A 20,493-nucleotide genomic window follows, 5' to 3' on the forward strand; every position below is an offset into this window, starting at 1 on the left:
GATAATAGGATTTCTGCCATTTTCCGTTTAATATATATTTGTTTTCTTTTTATACAGGTCATCCTTATAGAATTTTTACCAAAGACACCGATTTTTCGACCAGATTAGCATTTGCTTTATTTATAGAGACTTATCCAAGTATGTTGTCTTTCCAATGGTGCCTTGCTTGGTGCTCTCCTGGTGGTGACATAGCGTTGGTTCTACAGAATCTTGTGGTGTTTTCATTCTTTTTTGTTTGTTTATTTGGTTTTGTTTTTCTTTTTTTAATAAGAGCATGTCCTAAGTGCGTTTGGTCAAACTTTGCAAAAGTCATTTCATGCAAATGTTAACTACTACTTAAGTTATTACTTTTACTTCTTCTGTTTGTTAATGTATCTTGAGTTTCAAGAGTCTTTTATATGTGTGCACGCGTGTGTGTACATATATATATATATTACTATAAATACACAGCTGAAAATGGTCTACAAGTGAGCAGGTATTTTTTTACCCCCAAATGACACAACTGATTGACTGTACATTGTGTAAGTCCTTTTACTTATTAATTTATGTTTTGAAGTAACTTCTACAATCTACCTAAATTTTTGTCAGTGACTTGTCAGCTGTAAATATTTTTATTTCTTTYTGGGATATTGGCTAGCCTTTTCCATCAGGAGGGTGAGAAAAAGTTCTTTTTGAAACTGCTTTTTGGAACCCAAATGTCATTGCATCAGTAGAAATCTCTGTACTTTTCATGAAGAAATCCTCTCAGCTGGTTCTGAAAAAGTTCTAACTTAAAGGTAAATAAATGGAAAATAGAATTATTTTACTCAGACTAGAAGAATCAGAGAGAATTGCATGCATCTGCTAGTAGAGCTCAGGATCACGAAAATATATTAGTATTGCAGATTGTAATGTAGCTATTTTAATTCAGGCTAATGCCATGTGTCAGCTTTATTCTTACCGTTTACCAGATCCTGAACACAGGGGTGCAGAAGTATTTGTTTCAGTAAATTTATTGTCCAAGAGGATCTTTCAATTTTTTTTTTTTAAGCCACATAAGCAGAAAAAAGTTATTAAGGGAAATCTTGAACAATTCAGTTCCAGATGCAAATGGAGGTGCCATGTATCAAAAGTAATYAAAGCAGGGTACACTGGACAACAGTGTAAATTTGAACGTGTTAGATAAATATTTATTGCACCCTTGCTTCTGCTCATTTTGGTTTACAAAGCTTATTTTCTGCACAAGTATAAAGATTTTTTTAACTGGATATATGATATATACTTGGGTCAGGCCAGTTGTATATTATTTCTTCTACTTATATCTTAGTTGTACAAATCTTCACACATTATAGTTTCTTTAATTGCTACTCAATCGTATTTTTAAGTTTGCTTTATGTCTCTGAAATTACTGTACATGAACATTAGTGTAAGCTATGAATATGTTCCTTATACAGTTGTGATAGCAAGCAATAATGTGAATATATGAAAAACAGATGCTCTGCTTAATATTTGTATGAATGAAAGTTGATACCACTACAAGAATAACCTTCCCCTTTTTAATCTTTTAAATACAAGTTTTATTTCAAGGTAATATATTACAGGTACCTTGATGCTGTGAACTATTTTTCTATGTCTTCATATTTATTCTCTGTAAAATCTTCTAGAGTGAGTATCATATTCCTAAATGTTTGATAGTAGGAGCAGTCTAGAAAGTTTTAAGTTTCCTTAATCTAAGCCCTCTGTATCTGTTCCCCAAAATCATTCTTTGCTCAGCTTTTGTCTGTGGGTTCCTGATGTTTACTTTAAAAATAGCTCAGTTATGCTTTTTGTACAAGCCTACAAGTGTGCTTCTTTGCTTGACTGAATATGTTTTTTTAATTAACCAGTATCAGTTTTGGATTCAGTCTTCTGGGTCCCACAACAGTTTCTTCCCCAGAATAACTGGTTATAATTTTTTTTAATCAATTTCAGCCTCCTCTTTAGTACCAATTTGTGTCTGCAGCTCTCCTTCTTTCTCCCAGAAGTGTTGGTTATAATCTTTGGTCAATTTCAGCCTGTGAAGTGGGCCAGAAGCCTAAATTTGATGGCAGCTGAGGTCATGCAGGTTGGAGGCACAGGGGAGAGGTTGAAAATGAACAGAAATAATAACTGGTAATAATGTTGGTGACCAGAAATAAATGTTGATTTCTTTAAGTGCCAGTTTTCAATAAAATATGTATTGAATCATACTAAGCCTAGATTTTATTATCAAAATTCACAGTTGAATATATAGATAGCTGTTTCATGAATGCATTTTTCCACTGATAGTTCATTACTGTGGAGGGATAACTCAGATACGGCTTCTAATATGCGCATAGCAGCACTGAGTGAGTTTAGCATGAGCTAATCACCTTAGTTTATTAGCCAAGCTTTTCATGCTAAGTTTTGTGGCACCATAACTTCCTTGCCAGCAGTACTCAAACCTGCCTACTTTAAAGCTAATCTGAGTGCGACATCTGTGCTGAACCASAGTGGTGGATAGAGTGTAGCTTAAAGATTTACAGAGAGTATTTCTTTAGTGAAACTTCCACATAAGTAATAGTGCTGTTTAAGATCTTGCCTACTTTAGGTGCATCTACTATCATCTACTTGACTTAGCAGGCATTTTAGTATTTAACTATAACTTACTCTCTAAGAATTCTATTATAGGTGGCCAAAGTAGAGCTTTGAGCAAATAAAATGTTAAATCCCTTAGTAAGGAGGCCAGTCTAATTGCCTCTTAAAGCATTTCTGATCTTTTACTGCAACAGAAAACAGTGTCTCTGACTTAAAATAGTATCAGGAAACTTGGGAAACTGGCTTTATATATAGATGAATTTTGCTCTCCAAAAATGTTACTCTCCTGATGAGGTAGTACACTCATGTAGTATGAATGTTATAAAACATTTTTACACAACAGCTTTCAACTTACAATTAAAAAGATCGAAACTGAACATGTTAAAACCTTAACAAATCATCTATTCAATACTTGTGACAGCCAGCGGGATTTTTCTTTGATGTTGTTTCAGAAATGTCTAAATCTAGTTATTTTATGTACTAGTAAGAAGACGTGTCTTAACTTTTTTTTTTTTGTCCAGTTGACGAAGTATAAAGTTGCAATAGTTCAAGCAGGCCAGAAGCTATATTAGGACTTCCAGGAGACAGACTATTCTTTGCTAATTACATTGGACTAATCCGTTCAGCTTCTCAGCAATTCCTGCAAATAATGTTATCTGTTCCCAGTTTTCTTGAATAGTGAAAGTTAGATACCCACTTGATATTCATCATTTCTGATCAACAAATGTCTGATTATGTGTGTTTCCCCTTGATCCAGAAGAACTAATGGTAAAACATCAGTAATGCTCTGAGAAAGCTAATTATTGTTTGTAGATACAGTGGCCTTTGATCAGTCAGTCAGGATTTCTTTCTTACTGTAATATAAGCAAAGAAAATTATTTTTAATCTTTTAGTGATAAGTAGAAATAAGTCCTGAGAGAGAAAGGCTTTCTGTCTGACTGTACATGAAAAATCCTGTAGAGTTTATCTGTTGTTGAATAGCTATGATTTGATGTTTACACTGTGATTAGCAAATTTCACCAGAGATGAAAATGTTTATGGAGATAGGTTACATGAAATCAGTAAAAGTTTTGTAACAGCTTGGTAAGAGTCATTTTAATAAACTATATATAAAAGCAAAACCAAAAATGTCCATGGCAAATCCAAAACTTCCCATACTCAAACCATGTACAGTAAATTCTAAGAACTTTTTACAGTAGTTGGGTTGTAAATTATCATCTGTAAATATAATTTAACAAATTGATTTACTTTTTTATAAATCTCAAGACCACGATGTTTATTTGTAATACTCCAACTCTGAGRTATATGTTTAGGTAAGAGTCTGTTTTCATTTTTCTGAAAGTCATTCTTTAGCCCTCAGAGTTATAGGGGAGAGTTTTAAAATGCAATCAGTAACTTCTCAGAAACCAAAAGGCAAAGAAAAAGAACCTTTATTTATTCCCCCCTTTCCCCCTAAAGTCTTAATTTTAAATCTCTCCTCCTGTTTTGGGAGCCCTAGCTTATGGCTTTTGAGCAGCTGGCAGTAACGCAAATTGTTCACCAAAAAACCCCATTTAAATTCTGAACAATTTAAAGAGATCACTTTAATTGAAGAGGAAAAAGACTTTTTAAGCAAAGAAAATCCCTGTTTCTTTTAAGTTCTCCAAGCCCTGCTATTGAGTAATTAAGAGAAGGATCATGATGACCCTACATTAGGTCAAAATCCAGATGATTTTATGTAAAGGAAACACTCAATTAGAGAGGTCTCAGAGTCCCAAATGTCTTGGACTCACAGTAGCAACTTATTAAAGATAAGTGATGCTGGCTAGTTTTGGGTTTGTGACTAAAATCATTTATGCTGTTTATCAGCAACCTTGCTTATGCAAAGAAAGCATTTTAAAAATAAGATCTATATTCACTTCCACTACTTTGCTGTAATTTCTATGATTCTTCTCCCTAAAGCCACATTGCATTTCCATCCCTAACAGCTAAATGTATGATGGTTACAATGTCTTTAATAGCCATATGTTAGGTAGAAGTATTAACTTCTCAGGGGCTAATAGGAAATATGAAAATGGAGTTAATGAGCTGAATGCCTATCTGCATGAAGGTTTATTTTGCAGACTGCATCCTAGAAAGCTTCTGATTGTAATATGCATGACCATTTTGAATGTTATCAGTATACAACTATGAGAGCTCCCTTCACCCTGTATTATTAAGCTGCTGGACATAAAAATATATTTTAGAATGGGTTAGGAAGGATAAATGAATTCTTGCTGATTTGGATAGTGAGAATGAGTATTTCTACTGGTGCTTCCTTCTTCATTCCTGTGTTTGTTCTTTGTATAAAGTTCTCTCTGCAGCCAGGATGAATGAGGAGATTCTGGTAATGAGAAAACAGTATCATTCTTCTTGCTAGGGAAGTAGAAATGTTTCAAGGGGAGAAGTACTCCAGAAGCAAACACTTTTGCTGCTGAAAAGCTCATGCATTTGTTCTCCATTAGCTATAGATAGCCGTTCAGGTTAATTTGTTTGGAACAATGTTTTGAAGTTTATCAATTTTTTAACATCATCATATTGCATACTGAAGTTTCAGTCAGAATGGGGTGAATTAGAAACATTTTTTGAACATTTTTAAAAAAGGAATTCTTTCATGAAGCTTTGTACATTGACACTTCTGTGCTAATGTGTGTATCTCCACCACGTGACATCTGGATAATACATATTTTATGAACTAAATGTTATTGTTTTTGTGGAAGAGGTCCTTTTCAGAATTCTTCTGCTTCATTGAGATCATTAATATTTCATTAAGATTTATTTTCTTGAAAAAGAATCACAAATGCTTGACTCCTGGGAATACAACAGACCATTAGGAAAGATAGTGAGGCAAAGGATGAAGCATAGGAAGTAGGAGAAGCAACATCCAAAAGATTGAACTTGGGGATTAGGTTGAAAATTTTGAGTATGATGCAAAATAATTTTGAACTGTATGAAATGGTATTGAATGATGAAATTTAAGTAAAGGCTTGCAATCCATTTCAGTAATTATGTAGACTTAATTCCTGATACATTTTTGATTCTAACAAGTGTCATTAATTTCTTTTGGTAGTGCCCTAATTGATAGACAGTTCTGCAATTATGCAGATTTCGAGGTAAGCTTCCCTCTTAACTGAGCATCTTTTAGTTTAAAATATCCAGACCAAAAAGGAATCGCTGATGGGAGCTGCACAGCGAGTACGGAACAGTCTTTTTCTACGCTGGAGCCTGTAATGCATAGCTAATTGTTTCCAAAGAAAATTCTTGATTTGTCCAGACAGCTCCTGTCATGTGACAATATATCTAATACCCAGGAATAGGATTCAGTTAGGATAACAAGTTCAGGTAAGTTAAGTAGATTTTTGTAGTTAGCTGTAACTTTTATGGAGAAGGGAACTGTTGAAAAATGCCCTCCTTTGGAGGGCAGATACTTGTTCTTTATGATGTTTTTTGAAGCTTTTTCTTTTTTCTCATTTGTAACTCCATCGCTAAAAGTTACTTTGTCTCATATCAAAACTAGACTTGGTAATTAGCTAAAGATTTTTTTTCTGTTACAGTACTTTAGATTTTGAGTCCATTTTCTAAAACATGTTCAGAAATTTAAAAAAAAAAAAAAACAAACAAAAAAAACAGATGTCCTGATGCAATATAGCTAATATTTTAAGTGTCTCTGTTTTAACTGATTTCATTGTATCAATAGAAAAAAATCTCATTCAAACTCTAAATGTTGATCTCTGATCTTCTGTGCTTGCAACAGGCTTTCTAACTTGTTAGGTTATTCAGTGTACATATTTGTTAATAATGCCAGTGAGCAGTTTGGTTCAGTAAAAGTGCAAGGAACGCAGAATAGTTAATGCTTTGAAAAATGTAATTTAATTCTTTTTTCCATAAAAGATTGAGTATGGCAATGAGAATACAAAATTAATTCCAAACATAAACTCAAAAAAGGATGGAAAACTACCAGTGCCTAAATGCTGTGTGCTAAATTAGCCCTATGTAATTTATGTTGCTTTAAAAGAATTTGCAAAGAATTGCATTGGACTGTGTATGTTTAGGAAAAGCCTGTCAAAAATATAAAGCAGTAACCAAAAAGAAGTCACTGAAGGCATGTTATCTTTCAAGTAAGCAAACTTTAAAAATAATATTCTGGACTATGCTAAAAATCCATTTGAAGCAGAAAATACATAAGCAATAATTTACCCTAGAACTGGATGTTTTAGGAAGCTGCTATTTATATGTAGAGACTCAGTGGTAGTTATGTTGATTGGGGATCTCCTCCAATAAAGCGTTTAGAAAGATGGGGTTGCTGTGATTTTCACTATTGTAACATTCCTCTTCAAATATTTTAAGTCTGGGTGAGAGATTGAAAGCTTAGAGGCCAGTACTATGTTCACAGGGCTTTGGGAGGAGAAGATAGGAAGAAAAGGACTTTTATTTTTAAGGCTGCACAATTGTAAATAATGCATATTTAAGAGTATTTAACCACATCTGCTAAATTACTGAAATCTATTGTTGAATTATAGAATATTATTTAATACATCAGCATTGTTTTTTTTTCTGACCTGACCCAGAATTGGAATGCACTCCAATATAAAACTTTTTAAAAGCATTTCTTCAGTTGTGTGTATTACAAACTAATAAAATAATTGCAAACCTATCTACTAAGCCTTGCTGTTTTTCATCTGTATGACATGTTAAAAAAAAAAAAAAAAAGTCGTCTCTCACTTCCAGTTAATGCTTTTAATCTGATTGGGGGGAGGGGGGAAGGAAAAATTGTTTTGGGGTGATTTGGGTGACTGTGAGACTACAGTTACCAAACTTAGAGTCATTGCTTGCGTGAGGTGTTTCACACTAGCTTTTCATTAAGTCTGCATTTGGAGTTCCTTAAGCTTTTCAAACCATGATGTTGGTAGGGTTTATTATATATATTGTTATGGTTAAATAATAATGTAGTTGTTGAGGTTGTTTCTATACTTTTTTTTACACCCTAGTGCTTTCAAACAATTAATACATACTTTACATCGAACTAATGTAGACACTCTTTACTCAAAAAGAAATCACTTCCATTTATGTAATTCAAGCATTTTTAAGACTGTCAGCTACGAAATACTGGTTAACTCAAACCTTAGGAACAAAAGTAATCCTACGCTCTCCAGTGCTCCAAGAAGCATGCTGATTTTAATCAACCAGCTTCTTTTTTGTGTGTGAAACATTTTACAACTCTTTGGTTACTCTAGTATAGAAATCAGACAGCCTCTTTATAGGGTGTTTATGTGTGTATAATATATTTGTGTGTGTGTATGTATATATATATATATATGTGCACACGTATAGTGGGGGGGGGGGGGGGGGGGGAGGGTTCCCCAGAGGTACTGTGAAACATTCAGGGTGCTGTAATTTCAGCTTGCAAAGCGGTATGATACAATGTTGCTGAGCAGAAAAGCGCACGATAGATTTAATGTAGCCAATTGTGTACTTTTGAAAAAAAAGAGTAACTGTTCACTGTGAGTTAATTTTGGATTTTTTCAGCATCTCTCTTTTAGGCTTTGTGCTGCATTCTTCTAGACAAATGTGTATTCCATGTGGGCCACTGTTCTGCTAAATGCTCTCAGTTCTCCTTTTGCAATCAAGATTATGTTGCTAAGGAGATTTTGCTTTTATTGGTGCCATTGATTTGTGTTAATACGTTTTGAATACCTCTCGGTATTCTTCTGTAGACAAGGCCAAAAGAAAAACTTCCCTGAGTTTCCCGATTTACATTACAAATGGAGCGGTGGTGTAATGAAGCCGATATAAAGTGGGCAGTTGAAAGGGAACTAAAGAAGGGCACTCAAGTGAGAAATGAAGAAATGTGCCGAGAGCGGTCTGCGGGCCGCCTTTGGCCCAGCTGCAGGAGCTGGCTCAGGCCAGAGGCAGGGGCAGCGGGAAGAGCGTGCGCCTCCGTCCGCGGAGACCACCCACTTGCTGCGGCCCGGCTCTGCGGATTACCCCGCTGCTTCCGACGGGGCTGCGGGCAGGCGGGGGATGGCCACAAAGCCCGGGGGTGCCCCGGGCCCCCTCCCTGCCCTGCTGCCGGGGGTGCCCCGTGCTCCCCTCCTGCTGCCGGTGGTGTGGCAGCGCTGCCCGTGCTCTCCCGACAGCAGCGCTGTCAGCTGCTGCAGGCGCAGAGCTGCCGGCAGCCTGCAGGAAACGTGGCAGGCCTGYTTTTGCTTTCCTCCAGGCCAAGCAGCCCCTTTCGACCAACTCATGGCAGCCAGCTATTTCTGAGGGGAAGAGGAAGGAGGCATTTCCCGCCTATCACACCCCTCGCTCCAGCCCTGTCCTGCAGCCAGAGGGACTCGGCCACAGCCTCCCGCGTGTCCTGGGGCAGGYAGGCCCAGCCTGCCCGGCCCCGCAGGGCCAGGAAGGCACCCCACAGAGCTAACCAGGTCTGGCAGGGCAGGGCAGAGGCTGGAAACCAGTCTGTGGAGCTGTAAAAACTTGGCCTCAGGCTCTCGGGACTGCTGTGGGGCCCCTGCGCCGCTCCTGGGGCTCACCAGCCACCTCCCCGTGCCCTCTGAGCAAGGCCCCTCGCTGCCACATCTCGCCTCCTCACAGCTCTCGGCCGGGGCTCAAATGAAGAGCGACTTGCTGTAACCATGTGCTGCTGCCACCAGGCTGTGGTGAGAGCTGGGCCCCAGCTGCTTCTGCTCCCCGGTGCCCTCAGCGAGAAGGTGGCGCGGCTGCCTAGGCACTGCCTAGTGCCTCGGAGGTCCACCCGCACTTTAAAGACCAGAAATATTGCACTTCGCAATCAAAGAAAGCCTGAAGCCATTTTACCTGCCTCTTCCCATCCCCCTGGGCCAGCTTCCCTCATGTTCCTTRTGGTCCCACCAAAGAAGAGCCCCAGCAGGACGTCAGTCCTGCTGCCCTGACCTACACAGACAAGGATCTCCTTTAGCTGCTTTCCTCTTCTGCCTGACATGGATGTGCTTCTGAAGGACTCCAAGACCTGATTATATGAAAAGATTGTTTGGAGAAGATTCACGCCAAAAAAGCCAGAGTGTTCCCATCCTCCAGGATCTGCCATCACTGGGATCTTCAGCCTGCGATGATCTAAACTCCTACCTGCCACTTGACCTCGGGACAGCACAGGGAAGGCCTGGACCTCTCTGTACAAACAAGGTAAAGGGGTCTTTGCTGAGTGATGTCTGTATTTGTTAGAGCAACTTGGTGGTTGCACTGCAGACACACAGAGATACAGACTTCTGACCCTGGGCATGGACACTTTTACCAGGTTACAGAGAAAGCTTTTTTTTTCTTTTTTTTTTCTCCCCCCCCCCCCGAATGACAAGCTGCTTCATCATTCCACTTTCTGAAGCATTGCTATCGTAATTAAGTAGCAGCATTCTCATGAGGTGTTCTTTCATGTTTTACAAACATCTTGAGTCTTCACACATCATTTTACAGTACCCCGGTTACAGAGAAAAGCACTGTGAACCCCACATCACTTGCTAGTGAGTGAGCAGAGAAAGAAAGTGTCTAGCTTCAGGCACTTAATTTGGTTTTCCCCTCACAAAGGGGAGGTGACCCATAGTCTCAATACAGCATCACTTCTGATCCAAAGGAGCAAATATATTTCCAAATAAAAAGGATTGCCTTATCTCTTGCATAAGGAATGGCAGGCTGCTTTATGTTATACACTGCTGGCCGTGAAAATGTCCCATTGCATTTATGTAAGCTCAGCTTGCTTTGATTTTTTTTTTTTAAATGTTGTTCTACATTGTTCGAGCCAGAGGTCTTCGTTCTTAGACTATTGATCTGTATATAGTATAAACTTTCCTTCTTATGCTCATGGTTTCTGCAGTGAGTAAGCCCCTGTCAGTAGGATGGGAATTTAGATTTGTTGTATAAATAGTAGTAGTATAAAAGCTCAGTGTCTATATTCATTCTATATATAACTTTTTGGAGGACTGAGACTATTAAGTGACTAATTTCTATTTGTGTGGCTTTGGAGATCCGGATCTTGGATACTCATAAAACAGAAAAAGGCAAAAGATAACTATTCTATTCAAATTCTGCCAATTTTAACAGCAGCTCTTACTCAAAATTTTGTGCTGTTCTGTATTAATTTCACAGTTCTAGAGGAAATCCTTTGTAGTGTTTCAAAAATCTGTGCCCAAATGCATTGTCTTTCATATGCTTCAGAGACCTACCTTTTCCAGCACACTATAAGCAGGCCTGTTTTTATATGTGATAATGGGTTTTGACGTTAATGAGGATAAGGCCCAGAATTCCTACTGTATTGTCTGCCATTGAGTATAGAGTAGAAATAAATTGAGAAGCAATGTTTTAAAATCCTCTTTCATGGAGGCATTTTGTTTAGCATTCAGAACACAACCACATTACATGATTAGGTGATTTTAATGAGTGTCCACTAATCACTTAAATGAAAGTTTGTGGAAAATCTAAAAAGATTATATTTGCAGAGGCAGTCTGTTTATATTGTTATACCTCAGCTAAGAGGATACTTGGCATGTATAGTGCATCTAAGAGAAAAATGTGGAAGGCCAAAGAAACCTTGAAGACGTTTGGATCCAGCCCATTTTCCCTCTCCCCACAATGCAAGCACTGATGACTTAGTATTTTAATTAATGTCAACCCTTACCATCAGTGCTCATGGGAACAATCATTAAACCAACACAAAAACATTTTAAATGGTTGGCAACCTACCAGATACTGAGCTAAGCATTCCCATGGTAGAGCGGACGGTTTCATAGCCAGCTCTGCACTGGATTAAATGCATTCTCTAATAGTACTGGCTTGAAAGCCTATTATTTCCATGCTAAACAATGCAGTATGGTTTCAAAGTTTTTCTATTTTAAAACATTTTTATATTTACTTCCCAACACTAGTATCAATGTTATTTATGTGGATGTGGTTGAACTTTACTTTTTTTTGCTACTAAAACTTGTTTTTCTTTTTCCTTCTTTCCCCCCCTTTTTTGGTTTCCTTGCTACTAAACCAAAACCATATTCTCTTTCTCTCAGATAATTCACATGATCAGACACAGCCTAAACCAACAACAGATTTCCTATGTAGCTCTAAAAATTGCTGGCTGAGTGAATTTTAAAATTAGACAACATATATGTATTTTGGTTTCATATTATGTTACAATTTTGCCTGATAGGAACTTGGTTGCATCCCTAACTGTCTAGGAGGTACTCTGCTGTCCTCATCACTGCAATATTTGTGTGCCAAGTACACTAAGTAGTCTGATCTTTCTCATTCCTCGAAGGCCCTTTTCCCCCTCCCATCTTCTGTGTTTGCTGTTTGCTCAAATTGTTTAAACATGGAGCTCAATGACAGGCTATTAGTGCTGACTAGAGCCACACATAATGTGGCCACATGTTGTGTAAGCTTCACAACTTGTCTGCTAATTCGCCTCAGGCCTGACCTGAAATACCCTTGCTATTCTAGTTCTTAGCCCTTCCTGAGCAGAGACACACTCATGCTAACTTGTATGACACACTGATGAGGTCTTTGATTTGGAGCCACATCCTGCCTCCCTTTCTGCTAGCAATAGTGCCATGGCAGTCAGTGGATCTGCCTGATAAGGAGAAGAGGGCAGAGCCCACAGTGTTTTAAGGATGGGCATGAGGGTAGAGCTCTTCCCTCGCTCRGCGCTACTGCTCAGGAGTGAAAACCCACAATTGCAGTGGCTCATCTGTCAGACAGCAGGAGAGGCGCTGCTCTCCTCTGCCCAAGGCTGCATGAATCCTACTGACAGCTCCTTGGTTTCCATAGAAAGTCCACACAGGCACTAAGCTACAAGGAAGGAGGAAGGCAGGGGAAGCCGAGGTGAGCAAGTGGAGAGCAGAGTGTTTGCTCTCCATTTCATTATTTTTCACCAGGATCTCTGATGCCACTGAGATGGATGTAGGTAGAAAAGAGTTTTGGTCAACTTTAGTGGGCAGAAAATGGGTGGCCCAGTTAGAAGAGAAGGATAAAGGCGTAGGCAGTGAGGAGCTGAAGCTGAAAGAATTTACCCATAAGAAGAGATGAGACTGAGAATAGGGATCTGAGAGGTGGAAAGACAAAAAATCAATTCAGATGCTAACACTGGAGTGCAAAAAAGAAATTAGGTGAAGGAATGGATTTCAGGGGATAGGTTAGGAACAAGGGTATACAGTATAGACTGAGCTATGGCCGTTCAGAGAACGGAAATGAATAGAAGAAACTTAGAAAGTCTGTGAAAGCCCTCCCCAAAAGTATATAAGCAGTGTTAATAAGACTATAAAACTGAGAACAGACTAGAAAGGGGAAAGGGGGAACAAGGAAATTTGGGGAGGATGGGATTCAGGAGAACATGGAAAAATAAAGTTTAATGGAGATCAGCAAATTATGAACACAGAAATACAAATAGCATAGAGAGAAGAAACAAAAAAAGGGGGGGGGGGAAATGCCAGAGACCAAGAGGGAATGGACTCAGAGGTGAAATGAGGAGAGGGGAGAGTTATGTGTATGAAAACCATAGAAAAAACAAAGAAACAAACATAAAGACAAGGGACTCAAAAAAGGGCGAACAAAGGAGCAGGAAGGTACATGTAATACACAATTTGCATACAGTCTCTTCAGGAATATCTTTAAATTTTCCAGAATGCAGACAGCTTTGGAAACAGAAAATCCATGATCACCAGTTATGCTTCAGTGCATCTGTCTTTTTTAGGAAATTACAGGAAGAACTCTTGCCTCGTTTTATTTTTCTTTCTGCATCCTGTCACCCTGAGATGTTTCACATATCCAGTGTCTTGTCTTGTCTCAGAGATCAAGACCAATAACATGGTATTTTGCTCTGTTTTCAGATCCTTGTTAAGCATTTCCTCATCTATTAACTAAATTCCCCAACATGGGAAGATAGAATAGCTATGAGAAGAGGAGCTGTATTTTACCCTTATTAAACTGTTGCAAACTTCCTCCATTAAATTGTGCTTTTTTTCCTGAGGATGGAGTGTTTTCAAATGCACCATAATCATCTATATACTTCTAAAATTTTTTCCTTCAATCCAGTTTATGACCTGTATTAAAAATGCAGGCTGCAAAATCTTCAGTTAGTTGCTATAATGTCCAGAAAGTCTCTGGCAAAGTCATCATCTGTTTCATGAAGGTGAAATCTGCTGCAGACAGATGAATAGAGTTTCTCTAGCCGAGGCATATAATTAGACAAGCAGAATTTTCATGCAAATTCCTCCCCCAGGAATAACGAACAAATATACAGAGTGTAACGTGCTATGCCAGACCACTGGCTAAGGACAGATGTTCAAAGGATCTAAAAAAAATKGAGACCAGGCAGCTAAAAACAATTAAAGCTGATGTAACCAAACCTGTGACAAAAATCTTGTCTTGCCTTGTAATTCACGTATCCAGTGTGTGCTGTTCTAATATATACAGTAAATAGGTGTTCTTATTTATACAGTAAAACTTAAAAGTTCCAGTTAGGATAGTAATTCTGTTTTCCTACATGCTGTACAAATATGTGTGTTATAGATGAACCTTGTTTCAAAGAACTTGCAATGCAACTAGTTAAACAAGAAAGACAAACAGAAAAGAAAAACTGAATACAAGCAAATACCTTACTAGTTTCCTTAGAAATAATCATGCTTCTTCATAATTTTCCCCTTCTCATTTTCAACATGCCAAAGCTAGCCCTGTCTATCACTGCTAATATATACCAGTCGTCCTCTGTCACTCCCACAACAAGGAATTAGTTTTGGTAGTGGTGGTGGTGGTAGTGGTGGTTGTTGTTGTTGTTTTAATCAACAGTATTCTTCCTATTTCTTGTGTTTCCCTCCCCTGTCCCTGCTGCCACCTTCTAAGAAGCAATCATCCTTCTCAGGTCTGTTATGAATAAAAAGAAAGAGTAAAACCACCATAGCTAAAAAAAAGCTTCAAGGCAATTTGTTTTTCTTCCCAAAATACAGGGCACTTCACCCCTGAAAACTTTTGCTTCTTTCTAGCAGCATACAGACATCTCGCTTTTCCCCATTCAGGTTAGTTGAATGTCAAAATTGATTTTCAAAGATTCCTTTTCTTTCGCACTAGTATGCAGAGCACTGACTCAGCATTCCCATAACAATGCATTTGGAGCAGGCATTACTTTTGAAAATGTTGATTCAACTCTGTGAGAGACCATGGCAACAAAGATAGGATGAAGACCTTTGAAGAAATCATTGAATACTATTTAGAAGAAGGTGAATGCATAGGAAAACAGAGAGAAAGAGAGCAGGATTCATTTGCTTCATAGTGATGCTACCATTTTAAGGGGCAGTACAAATTCCTATAATAGATTTCACTCCTGGGCAAAGAATGCTACCGAAAAGCCTCAAATGAGTGCCACTTCCCATTGAGATAATGTCTAGGGTTGTAGCGAGGGTTTTTTTCTGTTTGTTTTGACAAGTAGATTCTTTTGTTTTATCTCTCTTAAACAGGAGAAGTTTTAAGGCTTAAAGATTTGAGCCCTCTGAGAAATCAAAACTTCAGTCTTTGAGATTGTGCTAAGTATATTTACTCAAGGTTTATGACAAATCCCACAGAAGTAAGGAGAATGCTTAATACAATTCAAATAGGCTGGAACTTACCATCTAAATAAGGACTAATCTACTGCCTGCCTGTGCTTCCCTAGGAAGAGACACCACCACTCTCAGTGTAAAACAAAAGAGGACTTTAGGGAAATAGAAAGTCTGAAAATCCTCGTAGTCTATTCATGGGTTATCTCCTTTTAACTGAAATTTCTAAAGTTATGCCCGCTCATGACAAATGCAGTTTTCAGGTTTTGAAAGTTTCATTCTTTTAAAAATTTTCAGTCTGTGCTAAGAAAATCCTGTAGTACTTTATCTTGCTCCGGCTATAAACGTGTAAGAATTTTGATCAAAGGAGACTATCTTAACAGCTGTCTTTCAATGCAATGTGCAGCTTTCTTGTCAGCTTCAACTCTTAAAGTTTGAAGAAAACAGAAGCCTTTGCAAGGTCTTTGCATGTTTGAGGTGCCAAAAACATTGAATATATTGCCTTTCCTTGGTGCTTTCTGGGATCTCAAAGTCATGGTCAGGTAATAAAAAAACCTTGMAGCAGGAACCCTTAATTTAGTTCAAAGGGATGAGAATGATTGCTTTTGTGGGTTYTTTTAGTATTCATAATCTGTCTTATCCAGCTGTCACCAGAAATAGAATTTTATTTTCTAGGACAGATATGGTCTGGGATTAGTTACAGGAGAAAAGGAGGGACTGTTGCTCTTTTTGCCAAAAGAGAGAAGAGGGCCTCCCCTCCTGTACCTTTTCACAGCCGAGGAAATGAACACTCCCATTATGCTGGACAATGAGGAGCAGAAGTAGCAGGTGGTGACTGCTACTAATCAGGAAGTTAAGTAATAGCTGTACTTGAGCACTTTCTAAAGGCTTACTGTTTATGGGAAGATTTGTCCCCTATCTTGGCACCACTGGAGGGAACACAGAGAGAGAAAGATGAAAAGAAGCCTACGAGTTACAGATTTTCCCCAGCTCCATGCACACACACCCTGCCTATAGCCCTCCCTCCTTTTACTGCCCCAGACTGCTCAAATTACTCCAACAGGCAACTGGTAAACCCATAAGAATAGTGCTTTTACCTAAGCTAGTCCCTGTTCCTGCTTTCCCACATAGATAAAGGTCAGCTTTTGCCTAGACACAGAGGCATGCGCCCACCTGGTCTGATGCTTGGTTGACYGAAAGGACCATTGATTATTCTGGAGTACAGTTATAAATCGAAGTCCTCTACCTCTTACAACACTTCCTGGCAGGGAAGAAAACGAAAGCTGTTGTTGCCATTTTTAGATTGGGAATTTCTCACGTATTATGTTGACATACACCAGTGCAGAGGCCTAGGTTTGCTAAAGAGATGTTTCCATATGTCCCAAACCCTTCTTCATAAGATTCCTCAGTGGTACTTCCCCAACATAAAAAGGCCTGTCTCACTGATCACCAAATCTCATAGACTTTGCTTTTGAAAACAGGAATCCCATAGGTCACAGCTTGAGTTACACTGTATGAACCCTTAATTTTTCTGTCTCTTGCAGTTTGCTCTGATCTTGAGTCAACAAACAATATGTCACCCAGAAGACATACAGCTGCAAAAGTAGATCAAATTCCATATATAAATCCAAGCCTCAGAACTGCAGAAATACTTGTGAGCCTCATTAAACTCTAACATGTCACAGGTTTCCCTTGGGACTCAGTGGGGAATTAGGAGCCTGGGTGTTTTGTTGAGCCAGGACCCAGCAGGCTGCCCTATTAAATTCACTGCTTATTGTGCAGGACGGTAAGTGATAGAAGAGAAGCAAAGTGGTATAGCATTGCCCTACATCTTGCCAAAGACAGGCTAGCTTACACTTATTTTGTATACCTTCTTGAATTTATCCCCAGCTCAGAGCTGCCTCAATAGTGTTTTGTGATTTTTTTTTTTTTTTTTTTGGTTTGTTTGGGAGTATCTTTTTAGACTGTGCTAGGTGGAGCTGACATTTTTGAATTCTTCAATCAATACAGAATATGCCAAGCCTTCATGTTATGAACTGCAGTTTCCCAGTCATACCTCTGGACTAATGTGCTTTATACAAATTAGGTATGACCCTTGGTCCTTGCTGTACTACCAGCATGCCCATCCTCTGGAAGCTATGGTATAAAACAATTTACTGAAGATCACAAAATCCTGAGCCCTCTAGATGTGCCACAACTGCTCCAGGATAAAATCTTCCTTTAAATACTGCTTGCTCCAACCATTTCAATACCACTGTTTGCTTTCTTATGTRTTGACATGGCGGCTTAGCTTCCTCAGGACTTTTTCGTCTGAAAGATCATTATTTTCTTTTTCAAGCATCCCATGAACAGACCAATTGTACTTCATCAATTTTAAATTTTGACTGTCTGCCAATTGCTTTCAAATCTAAACCCAATCAAAATTTAAGAAGATTCAGAAAACAGTGAAAGAGGAACACATCCACTTCAAGAAGGTTATCCAACTGTTTGTTGTTGTTGTTTCATTTTGTCTCAAACCTTATAATGATGGCTTTCAGCATCTTGGCTCTATTTGTAAGTCCTTGTTTAAAGCTCAGCGCTATGCCCACCCTTCCCTAGGGTACAGGCACACAAGCGGGCTGCTGTGCAGTTAATCATTCGCATTCGATCCTGCGCTGCCTCCAGATTCCAGTCTTAACTACTGCTAAGAGAGATGCCTTCTGTATTTATGTGTAGGGAACTTATTCTCACAGTTGCTGATTATCCTAAAAAAGCATGACTTAAGAACATTATAGAATGTTTGTTGCATTTTTGTGGGCATCTAATTTTGCTTGTTTTAACAGACTACAGATAAGCCTGTTAGTTGGTAACAAATATTTTATGAGTCAGACTCTAACCTAGATGYGTGTCAGGAAACTAATAAATGTTGTTAGTATATAGAATAACTAAGGCTTAATGCTACTTACCTTCTCAGGACTAAAATCATTCATCACGTCTGACATCTATGTGGTTTCACAAAGAGAAATTTGAAAAATTTTCATCTGAAARCTAGGAACTTCATCAAAAATCATAAGAAACAATGTAAAATCCTACAACCATATCTTGGTTTTCAGGCTGTGCTGCTTCACTGACTGCAAGAACCCAAAACTGGATCCAGATCCGTCTCCATACATGAACAGACCTGCTGGTCACTGTGGTCTTCAGGAAAGGTAACCTGTAGGAGTTGGGGTCAGATGGCTTCCCAATTTACAGTGATGCCCTGATTTCTCTGCTGTCCCATACTGGCACCCTACCAAGAATTTGAAAAATCAGTGCTTCACTGCAATGATTTTTAGTTTGTTTTCATTACCTGAACCATGACAAAAAGTTTCATATAAGGCAGCTTTGATTTTTTTTCAAAGCTTCTTAGTCTTGGTACTTGTGAAGACTTCGTTAAATATCGAGCATTTCAGTGTTGTTCATTTGACACTGAAAATTTTAGAAACATATTGTTTTCTGAAGGTTTAAAGAGCTACTTTCCTCTTTGTATCAACATTAGGAATAATTTGGAAGGTATTTTGGCTGCAGAGGAAAAAAACCCAATAAAATAGAGTTGCTGCTTTTGTAACTGTAAGATAGGCTTTTGCCATATTCTTCACATTGCATAAAGAAGTTTGGCAACAGACAGAAGACTAATATTACTAGCAGTTTAATAATTAACAGTACCAATAACAAATGCTGCTGTTACTACAGTAGTCCAAGGTGACAACACACGTTACGAGGTTCCATTTGGGGGCTGTAGGCAGTAAAAAAGTGCTGAGACAACTGAATTTACTCTGTGCTCTGTGTGCTTGGTTAGAGGCAAGGCAAAAGGACAGCTAGGGGAGGGTCTCAGCTCTGATAAATCAATTTCTACACAGAAGGTGGGAATTCATGCTGAGAGAGTGAAATCAAGGTGGAAAATTACTTTTCAGAAATTAGCTTAAGCCAAAAGGATGAACTTACATCCTTTTGGGAAGGAAAGAAGAGTCGCATCCCACCGCTTCTGCCAAACTCTAAACAAAAAATATTGCCCAAACCAGGTGCCAGTGTCTAGAAGACCAGCCCTGGCTGTGAATTTCACCTCAGAGAGAGGAGACAAACTCACAGCCACAAGGAAGAGCCCATATCTGAGAGAGGACTGAGTCTCAGTTGTGCTCCTCTCTCYGGTATTCCCAGTGTGTTGTCTTCGGTGTCTCTCCAGTCAGCACGCTGGCTGTTGCAAGTCCCACTCAGATGCTCTTAACGCTCCCTTCGCAAGATGTTACATTATCTTTCGAAGAACTATGGTGCCTAACTCAGGGATTTAACACTGGGAAACATAAGCTAAAAATTATGAGTGGCAATGAAGAACATAACCCTTGTGGTTCTGGCCCTAAGCTGAAGTAGATGTTCTGTGACCGTACATGGTTTGTTTTCCTAGGAAATCAGACTAATTCTCCTTTTCATAGTGCTGGCAATGCTTCAAAGAGAAATCATGGAAGAGTATGAAATACTTAACAAAGTAAAGAGTGTGTGGCTTTAGTTATAGTTTAATTTTCAGTAGGATACATGAAATATGAATGGTCTCAAAGTATCATCTAAATGAACTATTTCTATTTATATATTTAAACTAATAGTTTCTGGAATTTTGTTTTGAAGTGCTAAGGTGAAAAGATGACTGAAGTTGTAAAGCATTTAAGATAGTAATTTATATAGGTTTAAAACTGCCCAAAAGCAGTCAACTTTTTTTTCATAGAATTAATGGACCACTATTGGGTGTAAAGAAGACTTGTTTTCTTTTCATGAAGCATTGTTTAAAGTCATCAGGTTTTGTATAGAAAATCCAGAATGCTGGGTGAAAAGAAAGTCTGGGCTTGTTTTCTTTGTAAGAATCAGTTTTAGCCTGCCACCAACAGAAAACTACCAGATTGTTTGGGCTCTTGTTCACTTATTTCACTGTTGGGTTCTGTGTTCTGACCCTCCTGGGAGAGCTCTTTCATTCGCTTTCCTACTGACCTCTCTCAAGCTGTTGATAAGAGTCTTTAGGAAGGTTTCATTAAGCACAGTAACATGATTTAAAGAAATAGCTGTAAAGTAGCAATTCCAGCAAAAATCAAATAGGAATCTGTAATGTTCCAACAAGTATAGAGTTCTTGTCTAGGTGCATTGCCAAGTCAACCAATAAGATACAGCTTTCAAGTTCTAAGTGCAGAACTACTTTTAATCAATATTCAATATATCCTTATTAAAGGATATTTTGCAATACTATTTGGGAAAAACCAGCTTCTACCCTTTAAAGTAACTTGATAAAAATACTAATAGTAACTACATGAAAAATCTTAGTGTGCTTTTATTTTTGTGGAAAGTGCAAAATATATTT

The 20,493-nt window shown here is 38.4% G+C and overlaps 1 protein-coding gene across 3 annotated transcripts in view; it reads left to right on the forward strand.

The window, feature by feature from the left end:
- CHIC2 (cysteine rich hydrophobic domain 2) overlaps positions 1–7,246 on the forward strand; it is a 30,077-nt gene extending 22,831 nt beyond the window's left edge. For all 3 annotated transcript variants that reach the window (XM_026083755.1, XM_026083756.1, XM_026083757.1), the window contains exon 6: positions 58–7,246. In XM_026083755.1, coding sequence (XP_025939540.1) covers positions 58–108 — 51 coding nt within the window. In that variant the 3' untranslated portion in view covers positions 109–7,246. The remainder of the gene's footprint in view (positions 1–57) is intronic.
- Positions 7,247–20,493: the final 13,247 nt, after the last annotated feature.

This window comes from Apteryx rowi, unplaced genomic scaffold, assembly GCF_003343035.1.
Source record: "Apteryx rowi isolate R43461 unplaced genomic scaffold, aptRow1 scaffold_614, whole genome shotgun sequence".
Lineage (NCBI taxonomy): Eukaryota > Metazoa > Chordata > Aves > Apterygiformes > Apterygidae > Apteryx > Apteryx rowi.